Source organism: Haliaeetus albicilla, chromosome 7, assembly GCF_947461875.1.
Source record: "Haliaeetus albicilla chromosome 7, bHalAlb1.1, whole genome shotgun sequence".
NCBI lineage: Eukaryota > Metazoa > Chordata > Aves > Accipitriformes > Accipitridae > Haliaeetus > Haliaeetus albicilla.
The window spans coordinates 15,875,557-15,901,050 of NC_091489.1; the positions used below are offsets into that span (position 1 = coordinate 15,875,557).

Here is a 25,494-nt window from a genome sequence, read left to right on the forward strand (position 1 = left end):
ATGGAAAGCATTAACCTATGCATTATTGCAGGATTGCTGACAATACCAGAGTAACATATTCTAAGCAAAAGTTTGGATTTCTGAAGAGCAACCACTGAATCTTGCTCAACAGGATCTATAAGACACCATGCCATATATGACCTATACTCCAACAATTCACATGAATGTACCTAATAATGTTTCCCAAAGGCATTACTTAGTCAAATTTAACCCAGAAGGTGAAATTACAGAAGGCAATGCCTTTACTACATCTTTGTGACATTCTCATTAGGGACGCCATTTCTGCCAGCCTCAGCCTCTTCACTACTTGCAGAGCCAGAGATTATGGGAATTAGATTCCACAGTAACTCTCTCAAAACATCCACTCTTTTCCGCCACATAGAATTAGTACATATGCTCGCTCTCGCTTTTAATTCTTACTAATCTTCATTGCTACAGAAGTCTCTAGCAGAGCAGCCTAGAAGATGGATAATGAAGCTAAGTGCAAAAGACGCTGAATTAATTTTCACTTTTGCTAAAATCTGGACTTCGCTCAATTTCTTTTTTTTCTTTTGTAAAATTAGAAAAACATGACAAACTAAAGGGGTGCTAACTGTTGATATTTGTAAAACAATTGGGAGACTGACAATGTAACTGATGTGCCTTATACTATCATTTTTCCATCAGTGCCAAGTTCACCTACAGAGAAATACCCTAAGTTCCCAATGAGTCCAGTGCTGTTTCTTTCCATCTTTGCATTACCTTCAGCCTAAGCTTTTGGATGCACCTCTGTTTTGCATTGTACTGAGGCAACACTGATCTTTCAGCAACAAAGTACTCACTTCAAATCTTTACAAGGATTTGGAATCATGGGTAGAGCTGATGCACAAGAACATTTTTGCTTCCTTATGTATTAGCTCTTTAGGCAGGATGCTGAGTATCTTCTCATTTCAGCATATTCAGAGGCCAGAAATGCCTCTTACACTTCTCAGCTGCTTTTGATGCAGGAAGAAGCAGCTTTGCTCAAAAGGCAAGACACATTGCCTCGCTATGGCAGGAGAGTTATTAACAGTAACAATGACCGCATTCTGGAACTATGCCACCTTTTTAATTTAGCAGTACATTTCAGTAGGAGGATACTTATGCAGATTCATATTTGCTTAAGCAAAATCCAGTCTTAATGGACTTTCTGATTCAGGATTGCAGTTTTCCCTTGATTACAATGAAGCTCAATGAAACAAATAGGGAATATGTACTGGAACTAAATGCAACTGCTTTTATTTTTAAAATTGGACTGACCTAACCCCACCCCATGTTAACTACTTCCTACATAAGCCATTTTGCTTAGGGTGCCAGTTCTGTCACACACTTTTTTAAAATTTGCATTCAATCCTAATAAAAGACAGCTGCACTGAAATAAAGAAATCTAATAAAAATATGTCTATATTAAGATTTTATACAGGGGCCATGATCTTAACATATAGGTAAAATTTGAGAAAAGCTGTAAAGATACTTACCAATTAGATACTAGGTTATATATTTAATGTGCAATAAGCCAAACGTTCGTTATAAATGGTGTGCCACTGGAAAACTCTTCAGTGGAGAACATAAAGGAGGGAAGTGGAAAGGAAGTTGAGGAAAACCCCTGAAGTCCCACATTGTATGGCTCTGCAGACAAAAATCTCCTCTCATGAGCTCACCTTTGGCTAGTGATCTCTGTCCTGTTGCATCTGGCACAGCTAGACAATGTGTATCCGGACCTAAAAAAGAGTTTTGGGATCCACCACTGGGTCTGGAAAGCTGGCCCTCCTGGCTTTCTGCCGCATCTCCACAGTCTACTTCTGGTGGCTCATCAGAGTGAATCTGTACGCAGAAAGTTAATGGCTGATCACCCTCTTCTGTGGCAGAGCTGTTAACTAGGTCAAGCCAGGACTGCCTCTCGGAATAAACCACTTTGGATGTCAAGGAAGAAGATGACTCTTGGGAGTTGAAAGTGCTTTCAGGAGAGGAGAGAGAACAAGATGCTTCACTTGACAGAGTCGAGGTGAAAGAAGACTTCTGCTGATCCTGCTTTCCAGAAAACAAATTGGGGGCGGGGGGGGAGAAAAAATATTTCCAATTTATTCCTGTTCCTAGGTTCTACATGTTATAGATATGCAGCTGAAACACTAACTGACCAAAAATTGATGTAATCTGATTACTTATCCATCCAAACAAGCTTGAGGTATGGCAGCCAATCTCCTACAGAGCAGTAACTTCAGAAACTAAGCCACAAGGAAGCCAGAGGTAAACCATAAAAACCTGACAATGCCTAGAAACGAAAGACCAAGGAAAAATATTGTGTTGAATGTAGCCTTCCATGCTAGGTCTCACACTCATGTTCACTCTTTATTTTGTCTTCACTTCATTAGTCTAACTAAGAGTGCAGAAGACAAACTCTGAATTAGCCATTGAACATGAAGTTGTCTTGAAGCATTCAATAAATACACCAATGCCATAACCACAGATAGAGAGAAATGGGCTCAAGCACTGAAGTACCTTGACCTTCTCAGCACACAAAAGCATTTTACCTGGTCCGTTCAAGGAATTAGTCATTCACCAAGACAAGAAGGCTGATAGGTAATACGATGGCAAGTTAATGGAATGAAAAAGCAGTCATAGGGCAGAGGGCAAGAAAAGGGGAATGGTATAAGATTTGTGTTGCTCATTCACCTGCTAAGATTCATCCTTCAGCCTATGAATCTAGAAAGGGACCCAAACTTCACTAGAAACACATCAGAAATCATTAAGACATCCTAGAGGGCCTCCATACTGTACTTGTCACCCTGCCTCGACAAGAGCGCATACAACCAGAGAGGTCTCAGGAACTTCTAACAGTCATCATTAGGAACTAGGAGTCGAATGAGAGAGGGTATGATAGATGCACAATTCCTTGGAAAGAAAGGATGAGAGAAAGAACAGTTTTGAAAAGTATTTAGCTTCCCAGACAAGCAAATAGGTGCCCAGCTCTTTGTCTACAGTAGGTGTTTACATTGATTGAGCTGTACTATTATCTGGTCACCAAAAGCAACTCACACAAGAAGAATTAGCACTAGTCTGCTTCTTAGCCACCAAACACCACTGAAAAGATGAGCCAAGAGAGTCAAATACACAAGTAATACATACACAAATATACATACAAATACCTAGAGGAGGATTAATTGACAGTAATAAAGTAATGGAAGACAAGGGGAGACAAAGCCTTATAGTGAAGTTCTTAGAAACTATTAGAAACCGTGACGAGATCATCACGATACAAAAGCCAGATTTCTCGTATCTGCTACTGCAGAAATTTACTCCTCCTACAAATCATCTGCTACTGGCCAATGCCAGAATCAGAATACCAGACTTGATGGACCACAATTCTGGCAAGTTTTTGTTCTCAATACATATGTAGAATAGATCTGTGTAAGGATTAAAACAGATGATAAATAGACTGGAAGTATTGAAAATTGCTGAGAAAGTGTTGCTAGGGAAACCCGGACAAGCTGCAAACACAATAAAGAGACTAGCCTGGAATACTTATTTATAACCTGGTAAACTAGAAATAAGATGTATTTATAAAAGCAAACCAAGAGTGACAATATTTTGGATTACGATACATGAATCTCTGCAATTCAGTGTTGCTGTAATGTATACTACTTCCTTTTTACATTAAAAAAAGCGAAGTAATTTGCCTTCCTGTGCTTCTAATCTAGCTGTACCATGTAGCTACAAATAAATTCAGAAGATGAGAAAGACCAATATCACATTGTGGGTCACCATTTGTTTGTAGCACTTTCTTCACTTTTGTAAATTTTCAAAGCCATTCCTCCAAGACTGTCCCAAACACTGTGGGACAAGGCTTCATTTATATTCCTATTACGCAAAGTACAACATTGTGTTTCAGGAGGATTTTTGTTTTTAAAAAGGAAACCTTCACAAATGCATCCTAAAGCAAAGGATAAGATGTTGTCATAAACTACATGTACGAGTGATAAAAACACCCTTGGGAATACAGGTGACCTGAAGCATTTTATCTAAGAGTTCCTATCGCAAAGACAAATTGAAGCATTTGTTGTTGAAGCATTTGTACAGCCAAGCAGAACAACTGGACAGTAAAAGCTCTCGCTCACATGGTGTGGATGGTCTAATTTCAGTTGTTCTAAGACAGGAAAGAAAGATGTTAGATCTCACCTCTATTTCTCTGGCATGCGTCCATGCAAAAGAAAGTGAAATAAAAACTGTGCCTCACTGAGTGGAATATATCTTTATTTTCATTTTAATTGTGTGTTAAATAAAAAATTGTGGGTGAGAATACAGATGACTGCCAGAATATGTTTCTTTTTCTCTACGTATGTGTTATGGTGGTTTTTTTCTTTGGCATGACAAATGTTTACCTAACTTCCTCGAGTCATTCCTTTGGAAGTTTTGCAATCATCCATATAATTATAAGTCTCCATTTGGGGACATTTTAAAAAGCAGATGCTCGAGCCAGCAGATCATAAGGATTCCACTGGAGATCAATGAGTCTCTAGGCATTTTTTAGAGAAAAATTATCACCACGAAACACCTCAACTGCTCTTTTGGGACTGCTGCAATGTATTGTCTCAACATAGCTGCTGGTTTTTGAACTATAAATCCATTCACATGTGGAGAAATTAATACAGATGGTCAGTTTAACTTTTGTCCTACAGATGTTAAAATTTACTTGTTCTTCACTTGCTTTTTTTCTTCCACAGTACCCAAAGCATGCATAAACATAGAAAGCTCATGATCACTACTTTTTTATTTTGTCAAGTTTCAAAATGGCTTGGGTCAGCAGAGAACAGAACAGCAAGTGAAAACTTTGTGCTAGAAGTACAGCAAAATGTTTGCTGCTCTGACACGTAACAAGAGCCTGCACCTGGCTGGCTACTAGTTTCCAGACTAATAGTTTTCAGACTGGAGTTGATCTCGAGAAATTTGGAGACCTTTCTGCTTAAGACAACATTGGTTTGATTTTCCAAAATGTCCATAGCTCCTAATTCCTATTTTGCAAAATCTCTTTGGCACTCGGGAGGAAGAAGTACAACTTTTAAAGAAGATAAAAATAATAAAAAGAAATGAACCCTAGTCAATGCCTGCAGCATTCTTAATGCTGGGCTGGGTTTCCAGGGTGAGTGTCTCTTCCAGTAGCAATCTGAAAAGATTCAAGCAGGCCTTCCAAAAGTGGTGTACCCACAGAGTATCAACCCAAATTCATCACACATTTGGGACCTCATGGCTTGGTTCAAAAACTCCACATCAAATAAACAGGCACCAAGCAATGTTTAACCAGCCTTCCCTGAGACAACCAAGAGCTCCACTCCTAGAATTGACTTTCCAGTAGAAGCTGGCTTTCCCAATCCTTCCAGTGGTTTTCTTGCTCCAGTACTTGTCCAGAAGGGAAAAGGGCATTAAGTCAGGTGTTTAAAAGGAGGCTCTGACTTGCAGTCAATCACAGCTGCATTGGTACCTAACTGTTCCTATCTACCACATAAGCAAGCTGCGCATAGGGCAGACCCGTGGTAGCTGGAGCTTATTCCAGTGTCCAATTCTGGAGTGAAAAGACGACAAATTTGCTCAGGAGACACTAATCTTTGTCCATGGGGGAAGGGATTTTAAGCTGGGGATAAGGAGAAGGGAAATCAGCTGAGAGGTAAAGGCTGGAGGAAAGATAACCTTTAAGGGAAAGGCTGAGGAAGCAGGACACCTCGGCACCTGCACCATTGCCTGCCTCCCACGTGTCCCCTGCTAAAACGTGGAAGTCAGCACTCAAGAAGAGCGTATGGGAAGGAGACAACCAGAGATCGCCTCTGCAGCAACAGATTGACAAGCAGCAGGAAGCCAGAAAAACAGAAAGCTAAAAAACAGCACCTGTTTAAAACTCATCATCTGGAAAAATGCAGGCATTCACTCAGAGGTGAGCAGATGGAAAAGACATCTACAGCCTCTTAAAGGCAAGCCACTGAGATGTAAAATTCAAGATGCTTCATTATCAGCCCTCGGCCCAGAATAACTCTTGGAGATGTATTGTCAAGGTTCCTATTTTCTCTGATATTTATAGCCACTCTGCCACATTTAACTTACAGTTAATACAGGCAATAAGGAATCACGTTTTACACAGCGGTGAACACCCCCCCCCCCCGAGTGCCAGGTGGATTGTTTTATGGTGATTAGCATTACACAACTGTTTCAGGAGAGTAAATGAAGACTGACTTACCTGACTGAAACAGAAAGGGGCAAGTGGGTGACAGCGTGGCATACGCTCCCAGCTTTATGTGAGCTAATTAGAGATTGCCACACAGGCAACCCTGTGCATGACATCTCCTTTTATTATTGCCTGTGACCACACAAGCTTCTCCAGCTCATCTGTATATTTCAAATTTGTCCCTGCTTCACTGCCTCTGCGCCCACCCTAGCTACTGGATGTCATTTCGACGTGCCATACAGGAACCTGTACCACACCAAGGAGGCAGCAGACACTTCCCTTCCATGAGGTGCGATGAGATGATTAAGTACCAAGTATATTACTGCATACCCCTCGATGTTAACTTTCAGATGGGAAAGGCTTGAACTCAGGATTCCTTATTTCAGCTGCATTACCATCTCAAACCAGATTACTCATTTCTAACCACAGAATTAAGTAAACTTCATATCTTAAAGCACATGTAAGGGGAGATGAGATCACTGGGAAAAACAATACAGAAACAAGATTAATAGGGAGATAAGTGGCTAATAATTAGGCAAGTCAATTTGATTAGACACATGAGGATGCATAGTGCTTATTCTAATTTATGAAATGAAGCGAGGCAGCAAGGAATATTCTGGGCAAATATGCTACAGCAAGAGAGAAAAATAGCATAGATTTTGGGAGGATGCCTATTTTCTTTTTTTATAGTCTATTTTTCAGAGGTAGAGGAAAAGAACCAATTTTATCACTATAAGAAGAAGCCTCTTTCCCTTCACTTCACTGCCTCAAAAGCCGCTTCAAATTCAGCATTCTTAAGAACAGCTCACTCAAATACATAAATACAAATCTGTTGGATGATGCTACGCTACTGGGGTCACAAAAAGAAAGAAGATTTGGGACGGATTAAAAAAAAAAAAAAGTATGAAAAACTAGGTTATGGCAGTGTGTTAAAAACCTTGTAAAGAAAAGACACAGCGTGTATATGAGGTAGAGTGACACCTTCCTTTCTCCAGCAAGATAAATATGCCTCCATCTGAAGGAGCTGTTCTTTTACAGTGCGGGGCTCCCAGCAGGGCAGGCTGCAATAACTGGGTGCTCCGCCACCAGGCAGGGGCAGTCAGTGCATCCTCATTTTACCGGCCATGTTTACACAGGGTAAACATTTCTAGCCACTGTTACAGGTTATTCCTCAAAGGTCCACCACCTCAAGAAAATTTTGTTCCAATTGGCTAGCAACAAGAAACAAGCTAATTACTGCAACACTTACCGAAGGAGGAGGTGGTGGCTGGACTGTGTAGGGGGGAGGTGGTGTGTCTGTTATTTCTGGATCATCATGTTCACTTTCGCTGTAGCATTCTGAGGCAGACATGGAAAATGAGCAAAAACAAAGTGTTAGAGCAACACTCATTTATTCCTCGCAACACTGTGGTAACGAAAGATCACCAAGCAGGTTGTTCTGTGCTGAGGACCAAGCTGTAACAAGTCAGTGTCTCCTACAGTGAAAATTAACCCATTTGTGGTAATGCTACACTATTTCATGGCAATATTTTTCTTTTATATAAGTAAAAAAATTTGCTAATTTGCTATGGCAGGAAACACCAGGTGGCGCTGCTCCAGATAACGTCACAAATACGTTTGGGGTGGGATTTTTTTTACCTCCCTTTGCAGCCTTAAAAGAAAGGCTGCATCATTTGTCACGTAAGTTAAGGGAGACCTGTTGCAAGTAGTAGATGCTGTCCCTTAATCTCTGTAATCAGTAAGTTTTCTTGGAGCTAGCAACAGGCATTGGTGTTTTGGCTGCAATTTTGGAGAAAACAGATTTCTTGCATGGTGCTTTGGAAACCACAAAGCAGCCTCATGGGAGCCTTCCATCACCACATGGTAACTCACATAGGCACGCCACGCGGCATGGCAGTACATGCGCAAAGCTAGTACTAAAAGTAAGCACAGTACTCTAGGACTATACACCCCACTCATCTTTTTTTTTTTTTTAAATAAAAAGCAAACTCATAGAGCCTCGGTATCTCTTGACATGTGGCAGAGAGGCAGTCCTGATCTTATTTCTTTCAACTACATTTGTAGCTGGTGAAACCATTTTCTCAGAAGCTTTTTAAAAGTGGATTAAATGAAGTGATAATCATTGATAAAATAAAACACAGAAAAGAGGAGGTAATAAGTTGCTGGTTCCTATTCCCAGGGCCTAGCCATAACCACTGAGCAAGGTCACTTCCCACTGCTAAATCTCCCAGCCCGCATCAGCCTTTCACATCCAACCTTTATAAGAGCAAGTGCTTGCGTCCTGCCCTGCACCCATCACGTGTGAAGGGTGACAGCGCTCACCCCCACCCAACTGAGCTGGGCACAAGAAAGGTTGCAAAGACATAGTCGGAGCTTAATGAGGACAACGTGAGCGAGTGCCAAGTGTCACAAGAGCAGCCGCTGCCCCCGAGGTCTCCACGGGAGCCAGCACTCTGCTCTGCTTGTGCTGCCCAAGAGCAGCTGGGTCTCTCCAGGGGAAGCAACCCTCCAGCTCTCTCCCCAAGTGGGCGAGGGCTGTTTATATTCAGGGAGCATTTTGTAAGAGCTGGACTTCAAGAGTTCACACCTCTAGAAAGCAGTGTGTCTCTGGGAAATCACCTGTGATTGTCTCATCTTTTAACTAAATTAAAACCCGCACGCTGTCTTTTTGTGCATGTCATTTGGGGGTTTATAATAAACGCAGTGTGACAGCAACAAAGTTTTAAGAGAAAAATTTTATACACAATAAAGAGGTTTCTAAGATGTTAACAGAGTGAAACTTAAAGACATTACTTTTCTCCCCATACTGTTTGCAGAATTATAGGGTTTTTAATAGCATAGCTGCTATTCTGTTACTGGAAATATGTGCTGGCACATCTTAGTATAAAGGACTGAGACTGGCTGCAGTAAGTCCTACCTCAAATTCTAAGGCTCTGTTAATGCATTCTTGAATAAATCTTAGTAAAGAGCTTATTGTTTCTACAGGTCCCCTTTTAGGCACACAGAAGAATTGAAAAAGAATCGACAGCTGTTTCTGATACTCTAAATAGGCAAACAGGGTTGCTGGGGTGAGGTTAAAATGCATAGAAAGTACATCAATACACAAGAACTGCCATAACAAGAACCAAGACCCTCCTGAAGAGTTATGGTGTGTGATACAGAGTGGAGAACGAGGTCAGCAGGAACAGAAGTGACTGTGGGTAATGAAAGCATTTTTCTGAAACATAGCAATGCCTCTGCAAGGCCACATCCACTCAGGCATGTCAGTGGGGTGCTGAACCCACACTCACAGCAGCTGCTGGGACACCTGTGACAAAACACACATGGAAAGACGAGGTGGTGTTTGACACCAGAATCAGAGTGCTTTTTCTGAAGGGAAAATGGGCCACCAGTTTTAAAAGCTGACGAAATCTTGGCAATGTTATGTTTATTGCAGGGAAATTAGATAACCTGCTGCAGAGGTTATTGAGTGGATTATTTTGTACCTTTCTGTCAATTTTTTTTTAATTAAGATTAGTGGACTGACTCATTTCAAATTGTTTTATAATTCTTGACTCAGCCAACACAACCAATATTACATTTTTTGAGGCTTTAAAAAAAAAAATGTTTTCCTATATAGAATTTTGACCATCCTTATCTTCCATCAAACTCCTCCTTTGTGAAAACATGGACAACGTTTGGACACTTCCTCCCCAAGTACAACTACCATGCAGTTCTTGCTACACAGCCTAATACTCAATATAGCATTCTATCCTGATTATCTCAGACTGGTTTGATGCAAAACTGGGTTCCAAAAGGACACAGGCATTTTGGAAGAATTTGGAGATATGGGAATTAACAAGTTTCCTGACAAGAAATAAAGAGGAACCATGAACCAAAACCAAAGAAATCTATGGGACCTGCTGAATCTCCAGAATTCAGTGGTATCTATGTTTACCAGCCCCAAAGCTATTTTTAATGGCAGAGTATAAATGGAGCCAGAGTATAAACAGAACCAGATCCAACTAATCAATAATGGAATTACATGTCCAAAGCCTGGATATAAACCACAACCTTATTCTGGGAAGCAGCAGAAGGGATGCAGAGAGGAGCATTTCAATTAGATTAGACAAAACAGGCTGCATCACCTAAGTGTTCATACTACTACAAATACCCGTTTCTTCTTCATAATGACAGCTCCTTCACAACCTGAGCAGTTCTAAAAAAGGTACTGGGTACCAATACTCTAAAAATGGAGGGTCAAAAGCCCAGAAGATACATACTCCTCAGAATCATAGAATCATTTAGGTTGGAAAAGACCTTCAAGATCATTGAGTCCAACCATCATCCATGCCCACTAAACCATGTCCTGAAGTACCCTGTCCACTCGCTTTTTGAATACCTCCAGGGATGGTGACTCAACCACTTCCCTGGGCAGCACATTCCAATGTCTGACAACCCTCTCAGTAAAAAGATTTTTCCTAATAGCTAACCTAAACCTCCCTTGCCTCAACTTGAGGCCATTTCCTCTTGTCCTATCTCCAGCCACCTGACAGAAGACACCAGCACCCACCTCACTACAACCCCCTTTCAGGCAGTTGTAGAGAGCCATAAGGTCTCCCCTCAGCCTCCTTTTCCCCAGGCTAAACAGCCCCAGCTCCCTCAGCTGCTCCTCACAAGACTTGTGCTCCAGACCCCTCACCAACTTGGTTGCCCTTCTCTGGACACGCTCCAGCACCTCAATGTCTTTCCTGTAGTGAGGGGCCCAAAACTGAACACAGGACTCGAGGTGCAGCCTCACCAGTGCCCAGTACAGGGGAACAATCACCTCCCTGCTCCTGCTGGCCACACTATTTCTGATACAGCCCAGGATGCCATTGGCCTTCTTGGCCACCTGGGAACACTGCTGGCTCATATTCAGCCGGCTGTCAACCAGCACACCAGGTCAGAGTCCATCTCCTGGTTTGCTAACATAATACTACCCACAGCACTTCTCATTCTAAAACAGCTCCCAGCACATGTGTCCTCACCAGCAACTTTTCCAAGCACTCCGACAGGTCAGTTGCTTTGTCCCCTGCCCAGATTTGTGATTCAAGTGCAGGTATCCTACCACCAAAACGATCTATTAGGTCAGTGTGCAAATTAAGACAATAAATAAATTGCTAGGGAACTTTTAAAACTCTTGGGCTTGGCTCTGAAGAAAATTGTAGGCTTCAGTACACCACTACCAAGCCCCCCAACATTGCTGCTGTTGAAATCCACAGGAACAAAAGAGACAGTAGGGAAGGGTCTATATTGCACAAGATATTCCCAAGCTAGCGAGCTCCCAGGCCATAGCACAACTCCTGTAATATACCTTACCAGCTCAAAACCCAGAGTAGCACAGCTGTTTCACTTGGTAGGCTTAGCAAGCCAGCAAACTGCCAGAAAGTAGTTACACACCTCTCGCAAGATCACTGAGTGTCTCTCAGTAGCACTGTTTCTCACCATTCTTTTTCTGTGATTACTCTGTGCTGTGTCAGTGTGGTTTCTCTGAGCTCAGTCAGTAGAAGGACCCAAGCTGACAGTTTAAAAGAAAAGAGCTGACAAAAATTTGGCCAAGCAAAACCTGTGAAGAACCTGATGTAGTTACATGCTGAAACCATCGTTAGGAGCATACCTTCCTCATTCTTCCCATTGGGTGCCTGAGGGTCTACAGCCATCCCCAGCTTACTTAGCCACCTGTGTTTGAAACAGAAGGAATATAGAGTTAGGAATACTTGCATGCTGTTCTGACAGAGTTTTGCCTCTTTCAGATGTATTCTACATTTTCATTAACCTGAAGACTAAATGTCCAAGTTTCTTTCTATTTCTTAGATCATCTTCTAGAAAGGCACCAGTTACCTGAATACTAATACTCCCTGTGGTGAGCAGGACTAGCTGCCTGGAACATCATCTTTCCCTGATCCTGAAAAAAGCATTACTGATGACCAAGGAGTTGCATTTGTGGAAGCTAAAGGAAAAGTATGTGTGCTATAACACAATGTCAGTAGCTTAGTCCTGCTGTTGAGGTGTCATCTTTCCCCTGAGGTGAAGCAAAAGGCATAGGAGCCATAGAAGATGATGTCAGCTGCCCTGACCAAAGCTATTGCAGCACAGTCTAAGAATCTAAGCCATTTAAAACCAGACTTTCTGACCACTATATACTGCTTTCTTCAATTCCCTATGTACTTCTGTTTTTAGTAAGTCTCACTTCCTGTGTTGCTTTAAGCTATTAACAGTTGGGGGGGGGGGGGTGTTCATTTCTTTTCCTAGGTGGCTGCATTTTTCTAGTGCTAGAAACAATCCCTAGATATGCTTTTTGCATATTGTGTTTGCCTGTAGGTCATTCAGATCTATCCAGGCTTTAAGAAACTAACAACTAAAAAAGTTCAAGCCTTGCAGATTAAAAGTCAACACCTAAATAGGGAATGCATGAAGGGCAGGAATTAAGATTCATAACTCTGAAAAAAACATTGTGTCTGATCTTGATTCTACTGAAGCAATGGGAAATTTGCTAGTAAGATCAGTGTCAAAGTAACTGGATTTTTAGACTGCAGTTTGAACAACAGAGCCACATAATTCAAGAAAACAAAGTGTCATTTCTGTAAGAGTGAATTATTGACTTTCTTCTAACAGCTAATCATAAGAGAATGATTTTTTAAATAAAAGAATCTTAACAAAAGAAAAGGTTTGCTAAAAAAATCCAGGACTTCATTAACCACAAGGTCAGACAGACTGCTAGTAACTGCATGCAACTGGCCAGGTAAATGCACGCAGCTAGCCAGCACACATTTACTTTTCATGTGTGCATGACAATAGCAAATACATGCTAAATTAATGAAGCAAATGACTGTATTAATAAATCCACTGTTGATTTAATAGATATATATGCATGAATTGTTACAAAAGGTCATGATCTGTCAAGCATTTATGCACACCAGTAACTTGACACACGCGAATGCCCTGGTGAGTTCAGTGGAACCACTCACATGCATGTGTATTTGCAGGACTGGAGCCAAGAGAGCAGATGTCTTTCAGTCTGTTTTGACATATGCGTGAGTATGCGTGTACTTTATGTATTAAATGCATGTATTTTATACTTTGCCAAGGAAAATATCATCAGTTACAACAGTGAGGAATTAGTATTAGTGCAGTGTAGCGCAAACTGCTCTAACGCTAGGCTACCTAGCTTTAAGCCAAAATAAAATTTACTCAAGAAGTGGAGTTTGAAGAAAATCATTCTGGGGGCATAAGAGCTGGGACACCTGCATAGATTTCAATCATTTACTCACATGAGACTAAACATTTCAAAAGTGTCATTAGGACACTGAGAATTTCCAGCTGGGGTCCAAACTGGCTGCTAGCACTCACTAACATTCTCCATCAGCTCTAATTTTCCTTTCCCCCACATTCTTCCCTCAACCAGGATTACTCTCTCTACAGAAACATTCCTGTACAGCAGTCCCTCATTCTCAGTCATCCTCAGCCCATCTGCCTCACGAACTTCTCACTCCACTGAGGAGCTCTGGAAGGAAACGCAGAGATACAGGAACGGATGGTTATCTCCCCACCAGTATGCCCTGTTCTGCTCCAAGTTGCAAAGGGCAACACATTCTTTCCATCTATACTTACTTGCCTGTGTCTATACAGTATAGATTTATGAATATATATATACACTACTGTAGTATCATACATTTCTGTATCTATAGCCCTTTCAGAAGGTCACACACATTCTCTCAACCTCTATCTTTTTCTATAGTGGTAAATATGTATGAGGTCTCCCGTTTCTAGGGGGAGAGAACAGTCCATGCCCTGTGAAGAATCTCACAAAGATCACCAGCAGAGCCATGATTAAAATCTTGACCTGACTGTCATAGGAGCTCTCTTGCCATTTAAATTGTACCGCTTTGCACCCAGTATTTTGCCATGTAATGCAATAGCATTGTGAACAGACTGCAATCCGAAGTTGAACGGACAAAGAAGATATGAGATGTATCTAAATCAGCCAAAATTGGACCAATAGCAAATAATACCTATTTCTGATAGCTCAGGGGTTTCTCAACTGCCACTATTCATATCCATTTTTACTTCTTGCATTAAAAATTGCATGAATGAATTGTTGTTCTTATGGACATTTGTAGAAAGAAAACTTCTGATCTGTCATGAGGACCATTTAACTGCAACATATTTTGGTGCTGAAGTAATTGCTTATTTACATTAAAGAAACAGCCTTTTCTATCCCTTTAACCCTCCTTGTTAACTGATATGCTACTCTGAAAGCAGACGCTATTAAATTCTAGTCCTAGATCACTTCTGGGACAAAACTATATTAAGCTTTTCCCTCTCTTTCCTTTCTTCCCTCACTTGTCCCAAGGTGATGAACTCACTATCAAATCTTTGAACCTCTAACGGAAAGGGATTTATACCAGCAAATGTCAGGAAGATTAATATCAAAATCAGGCTAATAATGCGATTCTGATTTCAACTGTCATTAGTGAACAAATAGTAGTAGTTTCTTTCTACAAAGTGACTAGGAAACAGAACAGACTCAGTAATACCCCGAATAACTTTGTCAACAAACGCTTGACAGTGAGAGAATGAACTTTCAAAGGATGTTCTCAGGCGTAAGACAGGATGAAACATGGTGTCCTGGTTTCAGCTGGGATAGAGTTAATTGTCTTCCTAGTAGCTGGTAGGGTGCTGTGTTTTTGAGTTCAGTATGAGAAGAATGTTGACAACACTGATGTTTTCAGTTGTTGCTAAGTAATGTTTAGTCTAAAGTCAAGGATTTTTCAGCTTCTCATGCCCAGCCAGCGAGAAAGCTGGAGGGGCACAAGAAGCTGGGACAGGACACAGCCAGGGCACCTGACCCAAACTGGCCAAAGGGGTATTCCATACCATGGGACGTCACATCTAGTATAGGAACTGGGGGGAGTGGGGGCGGGGGATCGCTGCTCAGGGACTAACGGGGCATCAATTGGCAGGTGGTGAGCAATTGCGTTGTGTGTCACTTGTATATTCCAATCCTTTTATTATTACTATTGTCATTTTATTAGTGTTATCATTATTAGTTTCTTCTTTTCTGTTCTATTAAACCATTTTTATCTCAACCCACTTCTTCTTCCTGATTTCTCCCCCATCGCACTGGGTGGGGGGGGCGAGTGAGCGGCTGCGTGGTGCTTAGTTGCTGGCTGGGGTTAAACCACGACACATGGCCAGTCGCTCCTACTTACGTGTTCATTTCCAGAACATTTTCTGCCGCAAAATAAAATGTCTTGATCTGTGGGTGGCTGATCTTAATAGCACTTTAAGAAAAGAAAAATAGGAGAGATATGAAGAAAACTAGTTTACATAAGAAAGAAAAAATAATACCTGAATTAATTATTTTAAATATTTATTCACTCCACTATATTAATCTGGATCAGCGTATCCATCCTTAGAACTCTAGTCTATTTTTAGCTCATTTCCTAGGCCACACATTATTCAGAAGATATAAACCACAGGAACTAAAAAGGAAGGAATAAAAAATAAAAGAGAGACTTTCACTATTCCATTACATAATTCTGTTGCGTGCCCACATCTTGAATACTGTGTGCAGTTTTGTTTCTCCCAGCTCTGAAAAGCAAAGTAAACCTGAAAAAGGTTCGGAGAAAGCACCAGGGGTGACACAAGGTATGAAACAGCTTCCATGGGTGCTTAATCAGGCTAAGATCCCACAGCGTAGAAAACTGATGGTTGAGAGAAGGGATGTGTGATACAATAAAATCACAACGGCATGCAGCAGGTGAATAGGAACTGCCTTTTCACTGTCTTTTCCAAGACAAGTTTTAGGAAGCACCAAAGAGGCAACTAGGTGGCAGGTTTAAAACAAAAAAAAAAACAAAAAAAAAAAAATGGAGGTAGTCCCCTACCTACCTCCAGTAGTTAACCTGTTGGTCTCAGCCCCAAACTATGCTTTAGTTGAATATCCACCAGTAAGACTTTTCAGAGTCTTTTTTTCCTAAAACATAGTCTCTGGTCCTAAGACTGTGTGGCTCCCCTCTTGTTCTTCATTAGGTGACTGTCCTATGGAAGCACACGCTGTTTGACTGGGCGCCAGCAGCGCTGGTCGCTCCTCACATTTCTCTTAACGCACCTGATCCTAAATAAGTGATGAGCATGTTTCCCTCCTAGTCACTGACAGCCAACAGCTGAAGAAGTGAAAGGCAACATTTTCTCATGGTCCTGTACTATGTGACTCAACCTTTCCTCTGAGAAAACAAAATTGAGCTCCCCATATTCAAAATAGCTGTCTCCTTTCTTTGGAGGAGTCAAGCCCACAATTAATCACAAGAACACCTACAGCTAATCTCAGTGTGAGACCCAAACAGAAGAACGAAGGCTTTCTCTTGAGGGACAGAATAAAAACCATGCTGAGCTTTATAACTTTGAATACCAGCAACACCCATCCAAACCTTTGAAGTGTGTTCAGAAGCAGCTGGAAGACAATGCTGCACATCGAGTTTGGAGAGAATATTTTGAAAGGTGTATCCTGCTAAACAAAGTTTTTATTCCCTGCACAACCAGATGCTTCAAGTACAGCCCAAGGTCAGATGCACCACAGCAGCCTAAAGAGTAGTCCCAACTTTGAGGGAAGAAGCATTACTTGAACCATTGTTGACCTCCCTACCTAAGAGAAGGTATCTGAGATAGACTACAACTTACTCATGATCAGTGAACAAAGAGAAAGGAGGAAAAAAAAAAAAAGCATTTGGCATACTAATCTGCTTTTTTATTTGTAGTTTTAGCAGAGCACATCTGGCAGAGAATTTTCAAAAATATTTTTGCAATATGGTTTTCTTTCAGTAGCTCAATTAATATCTCATTATTTATACAACACAGAAGAGCTCCCCACAGCTTCGTTGTCAGACTCTATGGAGATTCAATTCCTTGCAATGTTGTAAAAATCATGCAAAACGGGGCAAGAGATAAACTTACTGCTTTTTTTTGCATTCAATTGCTCGGTCCACACTGAAGTCTGGAAGTCTGATAAATCCTTCTGCCTTTTCAGCCTGCAATAAAAAAAAATATTAAATATCACCACATCAACCAATTGGTAAGTTAGCAGACTCCAATGCTCAACAATATTTAACATGCAAGTGCTTGGTTTTGACAGCTTTTTATGCTGTGAAAATATATGCTTATCACCATGGGGACAGATTAACACTTGATGTTTTGGCTGATATTTGGGAACAAGGAATATTCCTATACCAGCTACTATTTGTGCAAGTCCTGGATGCTAGAAAGCCACCACTCTTGCCTGTGCAAGTGGCAGTGTGAGCATCGTGTTTGTTGTACGCTTCCAAATATCAAAGTGCCTGAAAGAGAAAGGATCCTCAACTGCTACAAGTGCTGAGGTAGATTCTCTTTCCTCCTCACCTAGAAGTGGTTGTATCAGAGCACCCTTATCTAAGATTCATGAATAAGTCATAAGTCTAGTCCAGAGTCTCAAATTGTCCAGGGCAAAATTTAGGTTTTGATCAAACCAGGACTAAAAGCAGTGGGAAGGTGGAGGAACCCAGTTCCTTTGCAGGTATCAGTGATCACGCAACTTCTTTCGACAAAGACACCAGCCATACTTTGTGCATAAACCACAGAAAATGAAACTACTGAACCTCAGCTCTAAGAACAGAAGCCTCTCAAAAGAGGCAGATGACATAAGAGAGGACGAATAAGGGTTATATCATCTGTTCCTATCTGGATGTTACATACAATCTCAAAGGAGCGTTTGTTCCATAATGCAGCATGCATGCATGTTACACAGATGGGTGACAGCACCACATATAATGGTCTATGTATATTTGAAAAATACATGTCTATAGTGATGGGAATTCAAAATTGACCCAAAATGATCCTAGGTAGAGATGGAGGAGTTTCTCGCCCAGGTAACTGTAACATGGACTGTTTCGTAGGGTCATCTATATACGCCTGTACGTGTGCAAGGCAGAGGCAATACAGGCTGCTCCCATGCCAGGAGGTGAAACAGTGCAAGGGGATGGTCCCACGCGGCTGAGCTCCACTGCTGAGCACTGCAAACCAGCCTCAGATGGCTTTGGCCACCCAGCTATCACTCCCCCCAGAAATCTACAGGCATTGTACAGGAGCTAGCAAAAGCTAGGCAGACATTGACAGTACACTGTTTATATGCAGTCACCCCTTTCCAGACAAGAGAGGCTTTACTGAGCATTGGCATCTCGGTTCCAGGTCAGCTGGACTCTGTGTCAGAGTGGCTCCAGCAAAACTGAATTTACCAGGTAGCCTCAAATCCCTGTTTCAGCTGCAAATGGCAAGAACATCTTCCTTTACTAAATCTATCTACGCTCACACGACCAGCCGCAGTAAGACTAGGACTCCTCCTAAGAGGAGCAATGATGTAGACAAAAGTCTGCAGCACATAATGTCAGGGAAAAAAGGTACTTTCCAAAATACAGAAAGCATTCATTCCAGAACTGCTTTTTTGCTGCTCCCAGCCCTTATCCCTGGGCACATTAAAATTCTGAAAATGTACACTGAGTTAAAGCAGGTAAAATATACACAGCAATTACAAAGACAGGATAAATGAAGATGACTGACAGTATCTCAAGTCACATTATGCAAGAATATGAAGAGACTATAAAAAGATGTTCATCGAGACAAGTCTTTGAGCTTTAATGCCTAGAAGAACAAATCTCCAAGAACTGAAATATGGATACAGAATGGATATTTCAGTGGGTGGCTTCCCTGCACCTATGCATATCTGTTCTTTGGTATACAATAAATCATGGCATAACCATCATTCCTGCAGTTTACATGTATTAAATATTCATATGACAGCTTTATATTTTGCATCTTCACCAGTAAATGGTTTTACTTGCTCCAGGGAAAAAAAAAAAAAAAAAAAAATTGCAGCAGTGGAAGGGGGGGTTTTGTTGTTCTCTTTCAGTACAGAAGAAACAATTATGTTTATCAGTATCTGGGCTGAAAAAACTTTGATTTTGCAATGTGGCTTCATTTGTACCAAAAAGTACTTATTGGCTATTGTGGGTTTTAACTTTCTCTGATTATATTTGTATCTATCAAACTTGTTTAGAGCCTGGCTTGTGGAGCTTTTGTTTCCATTTCACAGGTTGGAATTTAGTGAGACTAAACTCATTGAGATAAAATAAAATTAACTAAAGAAAAAAAAAGTGGCAAATTTTATTTTAAGTTTTTTTTTTTTAAAATGTGTATTTCAATTAATTAGACCTTAAACTAGTAATTCTGTCCCAGATCCATAGCACATCAAGTATACAGGGATGAGTGAACGAGTAGGGGTGAGTAAAGGAGGAGCTCTGTTCATGGGCTGCATTGTACTAAAGATAGAGAACGTACCATCCTGCATTTCTGTACCAAAAAGAGTGGTCATTTACTAGACCAGGTGCAGCGAGAACACAGAAATTCCTGTTTGGTTCCCAAGACCAGTCTAAGACCACCAGAAACCAACTTCAAAAAAGCTGTTCATGAGGTATCAAAGCCATTACTACACACATTGCTGGATGAGAAATGTATACAAAGCCAGTTGTTTCTCTACAGTATGAATCAGTAAACCCAGTTTAAAAAAAAAAAGAGATCCAGAAGACTCCATGTGAAGGAGTATACCCAGGTACCTTCTCACCCACACACCAATTAATCCATGGCTTAAGCTAGGTAAGCCATCAGGTGGGTGAGTGGATGACTAGGGTCTGGGGCCAGTTGGCTGTACATGTTACAAACGCAATCACAGCTCAGCCAGTTTTATCTACTGGTGCAGTAGCCATTGGTCTAGGATGCATCCTATAAATTGCTTCAGGTGCTGCACAAGCACTCATGAAGAGACTAAGTCCACAAAATGCCATTAGATAAGTCACTGTCTCTACTGTCAATGTATACAAATATTTGAGCATCTGGATTTTGTATTGGACTAGTGAATTATCAGGACCCTGTAAGTCAGTGTGGGGACACTCACCTGGGGTGCTCCCACCCATGTGGAGATGGAACTTGGACTTGAACCACTGACATATCCGATGAGTATCTATATTAGAGGAGTACTCTCTAAATCGCTAACAAAAATAGGTCTGTAGGCTTTGATTTCAGCAATTTACATTTACCAGTTTTACAACAGAGAAATCTCCAGACTTCTTATGCAGTATTTGACATGTTCCAGTTGATAAAAGTTTATGTTCAATGCATTCAGGTTTTATATTAATTCTGTCAGTGATTTCACATTTGTTCATTTATAAGAAAAGTTTAATGTTTCATTTTATGTATGAGGCAGGAAGATAATTGTGCAAATTTTTTTTTTTTTAAATGTGCTACTGGTACACATTTCGGATGTGTCATCTATATAATGGAAAACAGGGGGTTAATGGGTCTGTAGTTCCATAATTATCAGAAAAAAGGAAGGAAAAAAAAAGGAAACCAAATAATAACAGTAAAACCTTATGAGCATTATTACAGTCAGCAAATAGAATTCCAAATAAACACTAGGAACAGAACATGTGGAAGTCATCTTTTTGGTCATTCTTGGAATAAAAATGGTATTTTAAAACATTAAAAGCATATAGAAGTCCTAAATGTTTTCTTTTCTCTGAAACGTTATCTTTAACATGACTTTAAGCAAGCTATTATTTAACTCACACATTTCACTCAAACTTCCTTCAGATTTTATTGCAATGCTGTAAAATAGACCTAAAAAATTCAGATTAAAAGAACCTTGACCTGTTTCCTAATTAATCAGGATGTTTAAAAGAATAAGCTGTTATCATCTCTTGTGGTTTTCATGCAGGATAGCCTAACGTATAAATCTGCACTTTTTTGCTATACCCACTTGTAGGAAAATAATTTCAATAATAACAACAGTCTCTGCAAATGCTTGAGGGAAAAAGAAAGTAACCACTTTTTCACAGAAAAAGCTTTTCACTCAAAAAAAATTTCAAACATATTTATGAAACATAATGCACAAATCCAATGAAAGAGGCTAATGTCCTTTTTAGCTTGCCTCAATACATTGTCTAAATGTTGTGGCTTTAGGAGATTTAGTAAACCATTTAACAGACCTTTTTCAATATTTGAAGTGAATGTGATGGTGCAGAAAGATTTTAAAAAATAGTGCTGTAAAGTGAAAATATCTAGTTATTGTGGAAGAGCTCCAATCTGCAATTCAGGGTACTCCTCATGGCTTCAGAGTGTTTCAGTGCTGCCCCCAGAAGACCCTGTGGATGTTGGAGGAGCAGTTCAGTCCTCAAGCCTTTTTAGCCTTTTTTCTCTCTGCCAAGTACACCAGTGAGGCAACCTATAGAACTGTGAATAATTTGTGTAAGATATTGGACCAGAGGTCCCCAAAGCCCTCAGCACAATCAGCCGACATCAATGACTTTTTATCATTCACGTAAGCAGCTCCTATAACTCAAAGGTGAAAGGTTTCTGTTTTTAAAGACTGTAATTATACAGCTCCTGGCAAAGCTGTTGGAGTGAGGACCAATTTAAATGCAGCGAACGGGGAAAAAAACCAAAGATAAATAGTGACAGTAGATCACAGCCTGCAACTCTTTGATTTTATATTTATATTTCTTTTCAGCTGAATCCCCATGACAACCATCGTTGACACATCCTGCAAAACTGTATTTCAACTCTGCTTGGAAAACCAGCCAAGCTATCCTAAAGGCCCACAAGACAGAGGTGTTTAGTCCTCTGTCCCTTTCCAGCCAACACTATCCAACAGAGTCACAACAAGCGCAAAAAGCCAGAAGCCTGGGATTACACATGACAATCTTCCCCTGCCACCCCTCTTCCTATGCAGGAGTGCCGATTCCCTCCAGGGTTTCGGTATGAGAACTAGAACTGCTAAAGGGGAAGGCAGGATCGCACGCTGTCCTCTTTAAACACTTGTCTTCAAGGCAGCTGCCTACAGAGAGCGGTACTTGAAAGAGGGAACCAAATGTTAATGAAGAGCAGTTCTCCAGGGAGCCTTGTGTTCCTGAATGCACCCAGAAAGTCTGACTGCTCAGAACTATTTTCTGACATTTTCTGTGTTTCCATTGCAAAACCAACCCTTGCGTGTTTCTTCCTAGTCCAAACAGCTTCCCCTCCCCAGACTGAGGGCACATCCATGCTGCAAACAAAAGTTTACCTGTCTCGTGTCGTATCCATGTTTTATAGAAAGAGCAAGCATATGCAGGGAGAGGTTTCAGGGCACTCTACTCAATCCTGCCGAGACCACCGGGGCCTTAACTTCACCACTCGCAGTACCTCAGCTAGCCGGTCAAAAGCTAATTTGGATTTGGCTGTGTGCTCTGGTTTGCTTTCAGCGAAAGAAAAGCTTGACTCTTGGGGTGTCTGATCTGCTATTACTGACCCTCCTCAGCATTTTATTATTCTTTTCTCTTTTAGGCTATGGCTTTCACAATGAATTTATGTTAAATTGAAAGAAGTACCATCTGCAAATGTCACCACAAGTGTCCTATACCGCCTCCCCCAATCTGCCTCATGTGAAAGACCCAGAACCAGAGTGGCTTGAAGTCAAATTAAATCAGACCGACAGAAACATCCAGAGCTTCGGAGGGGCCTGAAGACAGACTTCACCAAGAACATGATGTGAGCTGAGGCTACCTACCCAAACCCAGGGCAAAGCACGTTCCTGTACAAATTCCACCCACTCCCTATTTTCTCCATCTCCACTAGAAAAAAAGGTCCAGCACCCTGTTGCTATGCTACAGTTGCCAGTGTCTGGTTGACTGAGGTTTCCACACAGTCGGGAAAAAAACACACTCGTTTCTCACAAGAACAAAACTGGTCAGGCAGAGCTACAGGCAGCCAGTGTATCCCAGTTCCTTCAACACCAGCCCTGCTCCTCCACCACCAGCTTTCACTTCAGTCCCTATAAGAGGGCCCTTCATGTGAAGCCTCAGGCACATGAGGAATAGGAATCCTCCTGTTTCAACACAACTATGAACTTAAGATTGTCATCATGGATGCCCCATTGGGACCAAGGATTAACTCCACTGAAGGCAGTGGAAGAGCAGGCAGTATTAAAGCCAGGCCAGTTAGTAAAAAGAAATATCAAGCAAGCAAGTGAATGTCACTGCTACTTCTGCTTCATCAATCTAGAGGTGAAAATATCTGTGAAAATACAAGGGGTCTTATTCATCCCAGATATGACTCTGAGCATGGCTCTGGTCTCATCAATTTAAGTAAGCAGATCTTAGCAAAGGACACCTCCTCTCCTTCCCATGCCCAATAGTTACTGCCACTCTGCAAACATTGCCTGAATCTACAGTTATGCAGAGGCTGCACTTTAAGTTGTCCAAAGAAACCTCGGGTTTTAACGTAAAACAGTGTGCAAGTGTCAGCACAAGTTGAAAGCAAAAAGGTGCTACCAGCTAGCATGTTTACAAGAGGAACTGCGATAGGTGAGAAGTCAGGGCTGACATAAGCCAACAGTATTTTGAAGCCTTATGAGCTCTTTAGAGTATATGAAATAAATTGGAATAAGACTGCCACCCGTTCTTCAGCCTTGTTCATTCTGGGGCAGTCAGTGACAGCCAGAAAGCAGGCATGGACTAAAAGGGTGAGTTCACCCAAAGGACGAATGCTGTCTAGGAGCACTGGGATCAGAATGACCATGGCTTCTCTGGATCCCGAGAGTGCAATTTAGCCAGGCCACAAAAACTAAAGAGAATAGAGGACTTTGCACCTCTCCCCACCACCTGGAAGGCAAACTTTGCCTAGTCTTGCCTTGTTTTCTTTCCTTCCAGCTTGATTACTCCTCAGACTAATTCCTTTCTGACACTTCCCCTGTCTAAAAGGCACATCAGCCAGCCAGCTCACCTTTCTTAACACTATGGCCAGAAGTACAACTGCAAGCAGTGATTTAGAACAGCCAATACTAATAAGGGTTTGCAGTGTATGAGTATATGATGCTGATGAGTATATTGCCAGGCCATACCTTTCCAGCAGAGATATTGTAAGCATTGGGAGAACAAAGCTTCTTTTTCTTTTCTTCTACTTTTCCTATTTCTTTTCTTTCTCTTTTCTCTTTCTCTCATGCATGTAATTTGACTGTCTTGAAAGGAAGCTAACTCAGACTACTACAACACCACAAAAAACAACAGCCCAAGACCCGCAGAGTTGTCACTTTTCCGCCCAAAAAGAATAGCTAATACCATCTTTAAAGGTCAGTCAAAGTTTTTATTCTGTTAAAAAAAACCTGAGCACTGTACTCACAACTGAAGGGAGAATGTGAAATACTCTTTCCATAAGTAAAGTTTAGGGTTTGGGGATTTTTTTTTTTAATGGTTTAAACTATTTTATTTGTACCTTGAAACAGTTAGCAAGACTTTTAATGGGGATTACTACAATAGAAATAAACAAGTGCAAACAATCCAGATTGCATTTAATTTCTTAGAATGTTATAAGAATTACCAAAAGTTAATAAGGGTTTCTTTACTCTTTCATTCTTGTCTGGGCCTGGGACATGCTGATTTCCAGAGCAGCCCATGCGATTTAGGAAACCTGATGCCGGGCCACAATTGCACACTGAAGCTGCTTGAGTTTCAGCCTATATTGTTGCTAGCATCCCCTAATACTCTGCACGCCCCAATTCTGGGTTCTGTCAGTCCATCACTTGAATGTGATAGCAGCTTTCTTAGAGGCAGCAGTGCGAGAGCAAAGTGAAGGGAATAATTATGTCCGAATGTTCCTAGGACAGGCAAGACACCCTCTCTGCCCAATCAAGCTGAGCTGTAGCAAACGGCCTGGAGTAAAGCGAGCTGTTCCCTAGGACTCACTGCTTCTTTACACGCAGCCGTAACCTTTCATTAAAAGGGTTACTCTGGGTTTCTCACTGTGTCTTCTCCCCCCACCCCACTTTTTCAGTTTTTAATGCCTAGTTCTTCAGTTGATGACAGGAATTCAGGGCCTGCTGTTGTTTGTCTCAGACTATTTCCCACTCACGCTGTTTGGGCTGGATCGGCTGCAAGAGAAACACTATCTGTACTGGTTGTCCTGAGGAAAGCGCATCCTCAGAACAGAAAGCTGGACCTTGAATCCAAAACACTGTGTTCTTCTGCAGATTTGTCTGTTAGCACCAACTCATCAGAGCAGGAAGTTAAAAATCAGCAGAACGTGAGAACCTTTAATTACAATGCTCTGGATGAGACATCAGCAAGACCAGGAGTAAAAACATCACCAACTCACAGTGCTCACACCTGCAAACCTACTAGTGCAAACTC

At 41.2% G+C, this 25,494-nt stretch overlaps 1 protein-coding gene across 5 annotated transcripts in view; it reads right to left on the reverse strand.

Annotated features, from left to right (window-relative positions):
* IPCEF1 (interaction protein for cytohesin exchange factors 1) overlaps positions 1-25,494 on the reverse strand; it is an 88,174-nt gene that overhangs the window by 16,618 nt on the left and 46,062 nt on the right. For all 5 annotated transcript variants that reach the window (XM_069787056.1, XM_069787055.1, XM_069787058.1 and 2 more), the window contains 5 exons: positions 17,207-17,280; positions 15,463-15,534; positions 11,868-11,929; positions 7,479-7,567; positions 1,680-2,046 (listed from right to left, as the gene is read on the reverse strand). In XM_069787056.1, coding sequence (XP_069643157.1) covers positions 1,680-2,046; positions 7,479-7,567; positions 11,868-11,929; positions 15,463-15,534; positions 17,207-17,280 — 664 coding nt within the window. The remainder of the gene's footprint in view (positions 1-1,679; positions 2,047-7,478; positions 7,568-11,867; positions 11,930-15,462; positions 15,535-17,206; positions 17,281-25,494) is intronic.